This window comes from Cucurbita maxima, unplaced genomic scaffold (genome assembly GCF_002738345.1).
Source record: "Cucurbita maxima cultivar Rimu unplaced genomic scaffold, Cmax_1.0 Cma_Scf00013, whole genome shotgun sequence".
Lineage (NCBI taxonomy): Eukaryota > Viridiplantae > Streptophyta > Magnoliopsida > Cucurbitales > Cucurbitaceae > Cucurbita > Cucurbita maxima.
In genome coordinates, this window is record NW_019272029.1 from 4,938,781 (window position 1) to 4,952,332 (window position 13,552).

Here is a 13,552-nt window from a genome sequence, read left to right on the forward strand (position 1 = left end):
TTTTTTTTTTTTTTTTTTTTTTTTTTTTTTTTTTTTTTTTTTTTTTTTTAGTTTCATAATTATTATAACAATAATATTTATTATTACTATTAAATATCAATACAACACATATAAACATTTATTTATTTATTTTAGATCATTACGGGAGAACTCCAAGAGGTATGCTATTTCAAAGTCTACTACTTTCAACACTTGGAAAAAGAATGCAAATATTGAAAATATAGATTTCAAAGTTGAAGGCAAGTATGATCTTGACAAAAAGAACAAAGCTGAGACCTCCAAGGGTAAAGAGAAAGCGGAGGAATATAAGGAGATTCGAGAAAGAAATAGAGATATCAAATATTGAAAATGTAAAGGAATTGGTCATCTTAGTCGTGATTGTCCTAACAAGAGAGTCATGATCATCAAGAATGGACAAGTGGTCACAGATAGTGAGAATAGTGACCAGGATGAGCTAGTTGAAGAAGAAATCCAGGAGAATGAGGAGGAACTGGAAGATGGGAGTCATTTGGTACTTGTTACCGGAAGACTTCTTAAAACTCAAGATCATCCTAAACCTTACAAGCTCCAATAGCTCAATGATAGTGGAACAATAAAGGTAGTTTCCCAAACTTTAATATCTTTTACTTTGGGAAAATATAAAGATGAAGTTTTTTGTGATGTGTTACCAATGCATGTTAGAGACATGGCCGACCATGGAAATTTGACAAGAGGGTTATGTATGATGGTTATTTGAATAGGTATTCTTTTGTAAAATATGGTATAAAAACCACTCTTGTACCTTTGAGTTCTGCAAATATATTTGCTGATCAATTAAAATTGGAGGAAAAAAAGAAAAAGTTTGAAGAAAAATAATTGAAAGAAAAACAAGAGTTGAGCAAAAAAAAAATAGAGAAAACTCGAACAGAAAAAAAGAGTGAAAAGAAGAATAAAAAGAGATGAAGTTGAAGAAAGAAAGAGAGGTGTTTGGCTAGAGTTGGAGAGGTAAAGAGGTTTCACAAAAATCAATCTTTGTACTTATGTACAAGGAAGGATATTTAGTCTCTAGTGATAACAATTTGTCTTTGCCTAGTGTGATTTAATCTCTTTTACAGGAATTTGAAGACATATTTCAAGATGAAGTACCTAAAGAACTACCTCCCATTAGAGGTACTGAACATCAAGTAGACTTCATTCCGGGTTCTGTCATTCCTAATAAGCAAGTTTATAGAGTCAATCCAACTTAGACTAAAGAAATTCAAAGGTAAGTGGAGGAGCTCATGGAGAATGGCTATATATGAGAAAGTTTGAGTTCATGTTCTATACGAAACTTGTTGGTGCCAAAGAAAGATGAAACTTGGCACATGGACATGGATAATAGAGTCATCAACAAAATTACTGTAAAGTATCGACATCCTATTCTTAAGCTAGACGATATGCTTGATTTATTGCATGATTCATGTCTATTTATAAAGATTATTTTGAAATCTGGATATCATCAAATTAGAATGCATGTAGGAGATGAATGAAAAATAACTTTCAAAATTAAGTTTAGATTGTTTGAATGGCTTGTTATGCCTTTTGAATTAACGAATGTTCCTACTACACCTATGCACTTAATATATAATGTTTTGAGAAAATATATGAGAAAGCATGTTGTTGTTTATATTGATGATATTATAATTTATTTGAAGATTTTGCTTATGCATGTGGAGCATGTTAAGTTAGTTTTGATTACACATCGAAAAGAAAATTTTAATTTTAATTTTAATAAGGTTGTTTTTGTATGAGAAAAGTTCACTTTCTTTACTTTATAATTGGTAAAAACAAAGGGAGTAGAAGTAGATGCAGAAAAAGTTAAAGTCATTAAGGATTTGTCAACACCAAAAAGTGCTAGTAAAGTTACGAGTTTTTATGGGTTAGCTAGCTTCTATAAGAGATTTATAAAGGATTTTAGTACCATAACTGCACCATTGAATGACTTACTGAAAGATAATGTTATTTTTAAATGGGAGAAATGCGAGATAAGGCATTCAATTTTTGGAGGAACAAATTAATCAATGCACCCTTATTTGTTTTGCATAACTTTGATAAAATTTTTGAAATTGAATGTGATGCATGTGGTTTGGGCATACTTGCTCTTAATTCAAGATGGAAAGCCCTTAATGTATTTTTGTGAAAAACTAAATGAGACATCATTGAACTATCCTACCTATGATAAAAAAATTGTTTGTTTTAGTTCATATATTGCAAGGTGACAATTCTACTTATGACCTAGAGAATTTGTGATCCACTTTGATCATGAAAGCTGAAAGTATCTGAAGGGTCAAAGCAAACTGAACCGTAGACATGCAAGGTGGGTGAAATTTATTGAAACATTTTCGTATGTCATCAAATATAAGCAAGATAAAGATAATAGGGTAGCTGATGTGTTATCTTAAAATATACAATTTCTTTACTTCTCTAAAAAATTCTTGGATTTGAACATATTATAGAATTATATAGAGATGACCAAGACTTCAGAACTATTTAGGCATCTTGTCTTGCAAAAAAAAAAAGTTGTGGATGATTATTATGTGTTTCATAAATCTTTAATTAAGAAAAGTATGTTTTGTATTCTAAATGCTCTATAAAAGATTTGTTTGCGAGAGAAGCACATGGTGGTGCCTTACTGAGACTTCTTAGGATTAATAAAGTTTATAAGATGTTGCATAAACACTTCTTTTGGCTGAAGATGAAGCAAGATATTCATAAGTCTTGTAGCCAATGTTTTAAATGCAAAGAAACTCAATCTAGATCACAACCAAACGGATTGTATACTCCTTTGAATGTACCTAACAAACCTTGGACTAATATATCCATGAAATTTGTTCTTGGTTTACTGCACACTAAAAAAATGGTAAACATTGAATTTTTTTTTTCTGGTAGATAGATTTATTAAAATGACTCATTTGATTGTCGACAACAAAATGGATGATGCAAAGCATGCTGCTGACTTATTCTTTAAGGAAGTAGTTTATGGTTTTAATACACTTTATTTGCTTCCTATTCCTTCTAATATTTTTGTGAGTGAAGCAGACACTAAGTGACGAAAAGGAAAGGAGGTGAAGGAGAGAAGTGAGAAACAAAATTTCTCTAATATTTTTATGAGTGGAGCAGACAAATTTGATCAAAACATTGCAAAAGGAGGGCAAGGAGAGTTTAATTGACTTCAAACCTGTCCAGTTAGTCACTCAATTCGTTGGAAGGTATTATTTTTAATTTCATAAAATATGTAACGGTAAAATAGTCAATTTGATTTCGTCTTTTTGAGGAGATGAAAGGGGATCGGGAATAAATCGCGGCACAAACGTCTTTTGTCGGGAGACTATAAGTACCCACAATATATTAGGTAAAAATCAAATTGGTAGATGAATGTAATTCAGATCTCAAATTGAGACGTTTCCGAGCATCAATTTTTCCATTTCTAAGTTTCAAGCAATTCTTGTGGTAGAATTGCATCCGAGCCATTCAATCAAACATTGATCAAGTTCGATTGTGGAGTGACTCAATTTAGAACAAGATTTGCAAATCTTGGTTCTAGATCTTCGATCGTAAGAGGTAATCTAATTCTAGCCTTATTTGTTGGTTGATCCGAATTTTGTATAAAGAAGTATTAATTACTTGATTCAAGGATTCTTGTTTCAACAAAAGTTTGGATAGTTGGGCTTAGGATTAGGGTTGGCTTATCAACCTTCGTAGAGCTAATCAATTGAATATTTAAGGACTTTCTCAACACATTCATAATTATCTTTATTAACGATATACTAGTATGCTCCAAGACGGACGTAGAGCATGAGACTCGCCTATGAAAAGTCTTAACAGCTCCGAGAGCAGCCAAGTTATATGTTTGAATTCTCAAAGGGTAAATTTTAAGGTAATTTTTCTTGGGCACATGGCGTTAAGAGAAAACATTTAAGTGGACTTGTTCAAAGTAGAAACAATTATGAAAGGGCCTCGTTTAACCTCAGCCACGATAGTAAACAGCTTCCTAGGGTTGGCAAGATATTATTGACATTTCATACCGGCGTCTCCAAGATATGAACACCACAAACCTGACGGACCAAATGGTTTTTCGATCTCATAAGATGAAAGTTTTTTATGGCAAGGTTGTTTGTGCATTCCAAAGAATGAGGAGATCTTGAAGAGGTTACTAACTAAAGCCCATGACTCTCCTTATATCTTCCACCCACCCAGTGAACACGAAGATGCACTCAGACTAGAAGTTTCACTATTGGTCACAAGGGATGTCACGAAATATAGTAGAATATGTCTGCCGATGCTTGACCTATCAACAAGTAAAGGTGCAAAAACAACACCCTCATGATTATTGCTAGCACGGAGCATACCCTGAAGGAAGTCTTGAGGAGCCTACATTAAGAACGTAACGAAGGTTCAGTACATTCTTCCATCTTTCAACATGGGTAAATGATGTTATAATTGATGTTCATTTTAAGAGCTATAGTTCCGTATTAGAGATGAGTTAGTAGCGACAAATTTAAAGTCACAGTGTGAAGGGGTTTGTGAGGCGAGCGTGTTTTGTGGGCGAATTGAACCAAACAAAAGTTTCTCAAACATTTCACACGAAATTTCTTAGAAACTTGTTTTCTTTTGTTTTGTTTTGCCGTAGCATTTACGAAAATTCACACTTTTTCTTTTTCTTTTTTCTTTTTTCAATTAATGCATTCTTCCCTTTTCAAACTTCTAAATTTTTATTTTCTTTTTTTTTAATTCTTTTTCATCTTATCCAATTAAAATTATTATTTTATTTGCACTAATTTATTAATTTTTCAATTAAACCAGTTAAGAAAATTAAAAAATCAACTTTTAAAAATTTACTAAATTTATGAACATATGTTAATAATTTAATTTAAATGTTTAATTTGAACTCTGAAACTATAAAAAAAATATTAGCGTTTGAATATAAAATAAATCTAAATAATTCATTAATCACTCATTGAAATTTATCCAAGTCTGAAGTTTGTTTATAATGAATATATTAGGTTACAATTAAAGGAATTTGATATTTGGTTGGACTAGTCAAACCTTCTCCATCTAATCTACAAACTAACATATCATAGAACTGGTGTACCATATTTATTTCTATGAATGCATAAAACCACAATTCCACCACATTTGCTTTTATTTATTTCTTTCTTTCTCATTTCTTAAATCCCTAAATTAATAAAAATCTACTTTTATCTCAAAATTACTTTTAAAAATTTTAAAAATTTGATTTATTTCCATGTCAAGAGGACTCCTGAACTTTCAATAGTGTTAAAAAATTTAAACCTATCTTGTTTTAAAAAAATATTTATGAAATTTTAAAACCGAGTATTAACTCCCTTAATCTTTAAATTAAAAAAAAAAATCAATATATGATCTTTAAACATTTAAAAAAGTTTAAAATGTTTTTGAAGTTTTTAAAAGAAATTAAAAAATTTTAAAAAAATGGAAAGTTGAAAAGAGATATTTTTATTAATTTAATAATTTATTTATTTTGAAGGAATAGCACAATAATAGTATAATTTTATTTTCTAATTACTAAAATATCATAGAATGAGAGTTAAATATATATATATATTTTCTTGTAATGGAAAGATACTTTACTTATATTTTATAACTCGCATAAAAAAATAAAAAATAAAAAGTACTTTTATAATTAATTACTCGATGGTCATGGTGGCCTATAATAAGTGTGTGAGGGACCAGCGGTGGACAAAGGGCAGGTATCAGACAACTTGAAATAAATTAATTGTATTTTTTGTGAACTAAACTGTGCAGACGTGGATTTGTCGTAAAGAAATATCAAACCAACATTATTGGGGTGTCCTCAACCCCTTAGATCATTCAGCTTTGGACAAGTGAACATACCACAAATCCGACGTGGGACATCGGATGATGTAAACGGTCATGATTTTTCTAATCTATCACCTCAAAACATCAAATTTTGATTACGTCCATCCCACGTGGAGCAATCGTATAAAGTGTTATTAGTATAAGACACTCAACCTTATAGAGTAAATATTTTAGTTTATTACTTGAAAAAGATCATTTTGTATGTTAAGTGATTTGGGAACTTCAGATGCTAATATTGTTTCTTCACGGAGTGAGTCGATCTACGTCATGTTTTAGAACATTGATGAATAATGGTATGCAACAGGTGATCAACCCCAGAAGAGTCCCCGGTTAGTTATAAAAATAATAATAAGGGGGTTGTCAAATTTGTGAAGAAAAATGTTAGGAATCTTCTCACTCTCTTCCGCGTTGCTACAAAAACAAAGATAAGAAGGTGAAATTATTTGATTTTGTTGATTCATATGAAGAAGCAGTCAATATAAAGTTGGACCCTTTCCAATCCCCAAACACAATTCAATTCAATTCAATTTATTACAAACTCTTTTCCTTGTCCTTTCCTCCCAATTTCTTCAATCCCCATCATCAAGTTTCAGTTTCTCCCCTTCCTTTATAATAAAATCCCCCCTTCCCTTCCCTTCTCCCACCTCCATTTCATTGATTTCGAGGTTCCACCATGGAACTTATGGCTCTAATCCAAGAGCTCAGCCAAGGCAAACACCTCGCTAACCAACTCCGAACCCATCTCCATCCTTCTTCTTCCTCCCATGCCATTCTCCTCATCGATCAGATTCTTCGTTCCTACGACAACGCCCTTTTCTCTCTCGCCCTCCCTGTTCCGACCAATGCGCCTGTGAAGGACAGACACATCGCCAGGAAGAGGTAATTCCTGTGTTTCCCACTGCTCGTCGTCGTCGTTGTTGTTGTTGTTGGTTCCAAAATCTTATTGGGTTTTGCAGAAAGGTAATGCCCAAATGGAGTGAGCAGGTTAAGGTTGCTTCTGCCTCTGCCGTGGAAGGCCCTCTTCATGATGGGTTTAGCTGGAGAAAGTATGGGCAGAAGGACATTCTTGGATCCAAATTCCCCAGGTTCTTACCTCCTAAACTTCTAATCTTCTTCTTTGCTTCGTTTGGTGCCTGTTTGGAAAATTGACATTTTGTTGTGTATTGGTTATTATGCAGAGGCTATTTTAGATGCTCACATCGCTTTACCTTGGGATGTAAAGCAACAAAACAAGTTCAAAAATCAGACAATGATCCAACAATTTACGAGGTGACCTACAAAGGAACACACACTTGCAACAGACCTCTCCATTCAAACACACAACAACAAGGCCAAAAGCCTTCATTGCAACACCCAATGCCACCAAAACAAGAACAAAGGCCAGATGATGATGAGCCTTCATGCCAATCCTTCAGCCCAGAAGTAGCAGCCATTCATGTCAAATCCGAGACGTTCGACGATATCGATATCGACAATGGTCTCTTTCGTCCTTTATGTCCTCCATCATCGTTGTTTGAATCTGAAGTTCAAGATGATGATCAAAGCCCCTTTAGAGAAAGTGAGTTGTTTGGATTGTGTTGTGATTTTGAAACCGGGGTCGTGTCGATTCCGAATTCAGTGACTAATATTTGCATTGAAGAGTTGGAGGAGTATTGTAGTTTTGATAATCTGGAGTTTTGTTGAAATTGTGTTGTTTTCTCACCTCCCAAACAAACAAGAGGGAAAGAAAAGATTGTGAATTAGTAGTCCGTAGGAGAAAATAGGAATATTGTAAGTTTCTTAGCACTTGTGAATTTCAATAAAGTTTAGAAGAAGAGGAATGGATTTTCTTGCTCTTATTACCGCCCAAACAAAGCCTAAAACCTTTGATGAGGCAGTTGGCGACCCATTGCGGCAGCAGGCTATGAATGCTGAAATTGCAGCTTTGGAAAATAATCATATTTGGTCTCTCCTTTCTCTACAACCTGGCCATAAAGTTATTGGCTGTCGTTGGATATACAAGATTAAATACAACTCTGATGATTCACTCATCAATTGTATGTTTAAAATGTCTTTCTCCATAGTAATCTAGACGAGGAAGTCTACATGTCTTTTCCACCCGATCTTCGCTAATAGGGGGAGAATACAGTGTGTCGACTACATAAATCTCTCTATGGGTTAAAATAGCCTTCTAGCAATTGGTTCTTCATATTCCCTACCATTATACAAAATGCAGGCTACACTTAGTCAAAAGCAAATTACTCTTTATTTACTAAAAGTAAAGGTACTTCTTCCACTACCGCTTTTATTTGATGATATTATGTTGACAGACAAAAATCTCAAAGAAATTCCTTATAAAAAATTTAGGGAATTTGAAATATTTCCTAATCTAGAAAAGAAATTTTTATGTCTTAAATGAAGTGTGATTTAGGCATTCTCTAAGACACGAAGTCTTACGGGAGCACGTCTAGAAAAATTTCCTATGGAGCAAAATCTAAAACGTTAAAAGAAGAGAGAAATTTGAATTAACTATTAATAGACCTGACAGTTTATTGAGTTCGTATGCTTAGTCAATTTATGCATGAAGCTAGAAAACCACATTGGGAGGCAACTCTTCAAGTTCTGAGATACATCAAAGGTACTCCTATTCAAGGACTTCTACTACCATCTGAAAACAACTTAAGATTACAATCATATTACGATTCTAACTAGGGTGGTTGTCGAACTACTAAACGGTCTATTTCTGGGTTTTGCATCTTCTTGGGGAATTCAATTATTTCTTGGAAGTCTAAAAAACAAACCAATGTGTCCAGATCATTAGTAGAAGTAGAGTATTGAGTTATGACAAATACTTGTTTAGAGTTAACTTGGCTGAGATACATTTTTCAAGACTTGAAAGTTCCGTTGTCCAAACTAGTATTGTTGTATTGTGATAATCAAGCAGTATTGCATAAGAAGCTCTCCCCTGACAGGAGTCTGAAGTTCACTATGCATGCATTACAATTTACTGGGCGCATGGTTCTCCCCTAGCCAATCTATCCCTAAGATAATATTGAAGTCACTAAGGAACTACACCATCAGGGAGAGCTCAGAAGAACGACAACAAGAGTTCTCAAAGGAAGAGATTTGAAAATATTTACTACAATTGTGGGAAGAAGGCTCACATGTCTAGAGATTGTTGATCCAGAAAAAAGTTTGTCGAAAGCAATATAGAAAGCTCCAAAAAAGAAGATGAAGGATGAATGGGGTGCAGAGTACTATGTCTCATAGATAGATTTTCTTACCCCTGTTTTTTTTTTTTTTTTTTAAACTTAAAATTAATAATATTGGGCAATAATTAATTCTTCAAATTATACTATCTATTTACCATTAAAAGTTTAATTGATCGGTAAGTAACTCAAAAGCTAAAAAATTAAAATCATATTACTCAAAATATAATTTTAATAATTTAATTTTATAAAATAAATGAAATTTTTTATCTAAAATGAAGCAATTTAATAAAATTTTTGGAAGTAAAAAAAAAAATAATAATAAAATACAAGACTAAACAAATATAAGGCCCATAATACAAATGAGCAATAAAAAAACAACGAGCATAATGGGCTTGGGCCTTCAACTTAATAATCTTGAAAATTTATTTTTTTTATATTTTTTAAATTTAAAGACGGACGTATTTTTATTAATTTAGCATTAAAAACACCATAATCTTTTTATTTTGGGAATCAAATATTAAAATAAGTTAGAAGAAATAATTATAATAAAATTAATTTTGATAATTAATTAGTATTATTTGAAAAACAATGATTTGGTGAAGCTTCGTGGAATCAAATGGGAAATGCTGCTTCTGCTCTGCTCTGACATCAACGGATACATACAAACGGGAATATTTCATTTTCAAAACTTTAAATCTAAGAACCCACTTTTTCTAAATTGGTGGAGGTTTCAAAATTAATTAAAATAACCTCATTATTATTTTAAATTTTTTTGTAATTCATATTTTATTAATATATTTGGGCCATTCACGACTCAATTCTAAGTTCAATTTTCTAAATACATAGAAATATGATATGGAAACTGAATCATAGGAAGAAGATGAAGCTGAATCTAGAAACATTTGACTAAAATAAATTTAGGAGCACCAAGTTGACACACGAAACTATATTTGAGCTTATTGTTGGAGCGCCTACCAGTTAGATTGGATGAATGAATTGATTTATGCAGGAAGATCATAAATATATTAAAAGTTCAGAAACAAGTATGCAATATAATGTTAGATAAAAGATATTAAAAGTTTAGATCTGCATCATCCTAATCAAAATTGCCATGAAACTGAAGGCAATTGAAGATGTTGGGTTCGGGATGAATGGGTTATTCAAAAAATAAAGAAAATACAAGAATAGACGGGGAAAGTAAAAAATAATAAAATGAATTAGTTAAAAAAAAATTATGAATGACTTAAATTCAAAACACGAATTTAAGTTTTGAATTATTTAAAAAAAAAGGACTTTTGGAAAATATATTTTCCATTTGAATATAATATTCTTAAAAAAAAGTAAAAAGGGGAAATAATAAAGGAAAGAGAGAGGATGGTGACTTGGACAACAATTAAGAAAGCAGCCAAAGAATGGAGAGGGAACAACGCAGCGGACCAATAGGAAAATGGGGATTTTTTTTTTTAATAAAAGTTAAATAAAAAACAAAACAAATTTGAAAAGTCAAAAAGTCAAATATTCGGACTCGCTGCGTATAAAGCTCGGATGTCTACACGCGTCTTCTTGATGGTTGGCCTTCTGTCCTGTTCTTCCCCCTCACTCTTCACCCAATCCCTAATTTTTCTGCACCACTTCCTTCCTCTATCAATCTCCGTTACCAGAAATTATCGCGATTTTCTCTCTTTCCAACCTGAAATTTAAGCTCCAACTCCTCCGTTTTCTCTTTGATTCTTCCTGTTCGGTGAGAATCCATCCCCTTTTTGCTTTCCCTTCTTAATCCTCTAGGTTTCTTTTTCCTCCTCCTCCTCCTCCTCCTCCTCCTCGGATCTACCCCCCTGATTTGTTGTTGTCAGCAAGGAGACACTTCCCCGAAGCCTCTCTCAGGGTTCGTGTGGAGTTTACTTTCCGTTGCCTTCTATAGTTGATCGGTAATTTTATATTTCTTGATCCGTTTTAGATGGAAATGGATCACTAGCCTTCGACTTTTCTTTTTTCGTTTCTTATTATTGTTTCTATTCTTTTTCTCTTGGGGGTTAAGTTAGTTCTTTGATCATCTTTCTCTGCTTGAGATGGTCGCTGGATCTAGAGCTATGGCTGTGTTGTTGTGATTTCTTGATCTCATCGCTTGTTCTTTGAATACTGAAGCCCCAATTTCGGCTGTTTGTGGTTTTACTTCATTTTTTCAAAATGTCGTCTACGGGTGTTGCTGCTCTTTGTCCAGTTCACAATGAGCACTTACTTTCCCCTAATGGCCTAATTACTCAATCTGCTTTGGAATCTAATGAATCCATTTGGATATATGTTTCTGTTTCGGGCTCCACGATTCCTATGCCCATCTTTGCATCCGAATCTATTGAATCTGTGAAGTTAAGGATCCAATCCTGCAAAGGATTTGTGGTTAAGAAACAGAGGTTAGTTTGTGGAGGTCGAGAATTGGCTCGAAACAATTCGTTGGTTCGAGATTATGGTGTTACTGATGGAAATGTGTTTCATTTGGTGCTTAGGCTCTCAGATCTTCAGGTCATTAATGTCAAGACTTATTGTGGGAAAGAGTTTACCTTCCATGTGGAGCGGGATAGGGATGTTGCATATGTAAAAGAGAAGATTGCAAAGAAGGTAAAGGAGTTTGTGGACGTTGATGAGCAGGAAGTTGTGTGTGAGGGAAGGCCGCTAGAAGATCATAGCCTTGTGGACGATATTTGCAATAGAAAGGATGCAGTCATATATTTGTTTGTTCGGAAATCGGCAAAAGTTCGGGGCAAACCCGTTGATAAAAACTTTGAGCTCTCTATTGTGGCATCAAGTTTCAAAGAACAATGTAAATCTGAGTTGTGTAGGGAAAACAATCAGAAGGAATACAATGAGGATAAGGGAAGTTATAGGACAGAGTATGAATATGATAAAGAGATTGCACCAAGGCCATATCCTAATGGAGGTAGTTTTATGGAGCCGATTGTCATTAACCCCAAGATTGAATTACCAATACCCATTTGGGATTTGGTGAACTCTACTTTAGATGGCTTAGACCGTGGACATTTTCCAGTTAGATCTTTGGAGGGAACCGGGGGAGCATATCTTATGTTAGACTCATCAGGAAAGAAGTATGTGTCTGTTTTTAAGCCAATTGATGAGGAACCAATGGCATTGAACAATCCACGGGGGCTTCCATTGTCACTAGACGGTGAAGGGTTAAAGAAAGGAACCAGAGTTGGAGAAGGTGCGTTTAGAGAAGTTGCAGCTTACCTTTTAGATCATCCAATAAGTGGACACCGTTCGATGTTTGGTGACAATATTGGCTTTGCTGGTGTTCCTCCTACAGTATTGGTCAGGTGTTTACACGACGGGTTCAACCATCCGACCGATAAATCAGTTAAAATCGGTTCCTTGCAGATGTTCATGGAAAATAATGGCAGCTGCGAGGATTTTGGTGCTGCGGCTTTCCCTACTAAGGAGGTGCACAAAATCTCTGTTTTGGATATCAGATTGGCAAATGCAGATAGACATGCTGGAAATATTCTATTGGGAAGAAAAGAAGATGGTCAAACTGTGCTTATTCCAATCGACCATGGATACTGCTTGCCAACAAGTGTAAGTTTTCTTTACTTTTAGCAGTACTATAATCTCATATTGGTCGTGGTAATGCGAAACGAAACTTATCCCGTGTCCATATTCTTTGTTGTTTCAGTTTGAAGATTGTACATTTGACTGGCTGTATTGGACACAAGCCAAGCAACCGTATGATGCTGAGACATTAGAGTACATAAATTCACTCAATGCAGAGGAAGATATCGCGGTTCTCAAGTTCCATGGATGGGAGCTGCCTCTTGAATGTGCTCGTACACTGTGCATTTCAACGATGCTTTTGAAGAAAGGGGCGAAGAGAGGGCTCACACCATTCGACATCGGTAGCATAATGTGCAGAGAAACGTTGACCAAGAAATCAGTGATCGAAGAGTGCGTGGAAGAAGCGATGGATTGTATGCTTCCTGGTACAAGTGAAGCAACGTTCCTTGAAAGTGTATATGAAATAATGGACCTCCGCCTGGATCAGATTGCTGCTGCTTCATTGTCCTGATGGGGAAAAGCTAAGATGATTTAGTAATTAATAATAATAATAATAATAATAATAGGTGTAATTAAATATGTGGGTAATATGCACATACGACATATTGATATCATGTAGGAACGACGGGACTATTTCTGTTCTGCTCTTTTGTTCTTCGTTATAGCCGCTAACAAGTATCGTCAGCGGATTTGTCAATGACAATTCTTTGGTATATCTGTTGCTTATGCTTGAATTTACCCTCCAAGGCCGTTTACCTTTGGAATTTTAATAAATATTTTATCATTTTTTTAAATCTTTCCTTGAATATGTTGATGATATTATAATCAACAGTCCAGGTTGATAATAAATATGGTTCAATTATGTTTGCAAAGCCAAATCCCCTTCCAATGGCTTTTAGGCTTCGTTTACTTCTGGGCAT

The 13,552-nt window shown here is 34.0% G+C and overlaps 3 protein-coding genes across 3 annotated transcripts in view; 2 read left to right on the forward strand and 1 right to left on the reverse strand.

Moving 5' to 3' along the window:
• The window catches only part of LOC111488654 (probable inactive purple acid phosphatase 29), a 421,893-nt gene that overhangs the window by 156,302 nt on the left and 252,039 nt on the right, over window positions 1–13,552 (reverse strand). The window lies entirely within an intron of this gene.
• On the forward strand, window positions 6,459–7,704 carry LOC111488691 (probable WRKY transcription factor 46). The gene is made up of 3 exons (XM_023136587.1): window positions 6,459–6,756; window positions 6,834–6,962; window positions 7,056–7,704. The coding sequence occupies exons 1-3, from the start codon at window positions 6,551–6,553 to the stop codon at window positions 7,558–7,560; spliced, it is 840 nt and encodes a 279-aa protein (XP_022992355.1). The 5' UTR covers window positions 6,459–6,550; the 3' UTR covers window positions 7,561–7,704.
• Window positions 10,623–13,364, forward strand: LOC111488599 (phosphatidylinositol 4-kinase gamma 4-like). Its single transcript, XM_023136430.1, has 2 exons — window positions 10,623–12,656; window positions 12,754–13,364. The coding sequence occupies exons 1-2, from the start codon at window positions 11,256–11,258 to the stop codon at window positions 13,141–13,143; spliced, it is 1,791 nt and encodes a 596-aa protein (XP_022992198.1). The 5' UTR covers window positions 10,623–11,255; the 3' UTR covers window positions 13,144–13,364.

Coding starts and splice junctions, on each gene's coding strand:
- LOC111488599 (XM_023136430.1), top strand. CDS start 11,256: ATGTCGTCTACGGGTGTTGCTGCTCTTTGTCCAGTTCACAATGAGCAC. Junction 12,657..12,753: donor GATACTGCTTGCCAACAAGT/GTAAGTTTTCTT, acceptor TTGTTGTTTCAG/TTTGAAGATTGTACATTTGA.
- LOC111488691 (XM_023136587.1), top strand. CDS start 6,551: ATGGAACTTATGGCTCTAATCCAAGAGCTCAGCCAAGGCAAACACCTC. Junction 6,757..6,833: donor AGACACATCGCCAGGAAGAG/GTAATTCCTGTG, acceptor TGGGTTTTGCAG/AAAGGTAATGCCCAAATGGA. Junction 6,963..7,055: donor CTTGGATCCAAATTCCCCAG/GTTCTTACCTCC, acceptor GTTATTATGCAG/AGGCTATTTTAGATGCTCAC.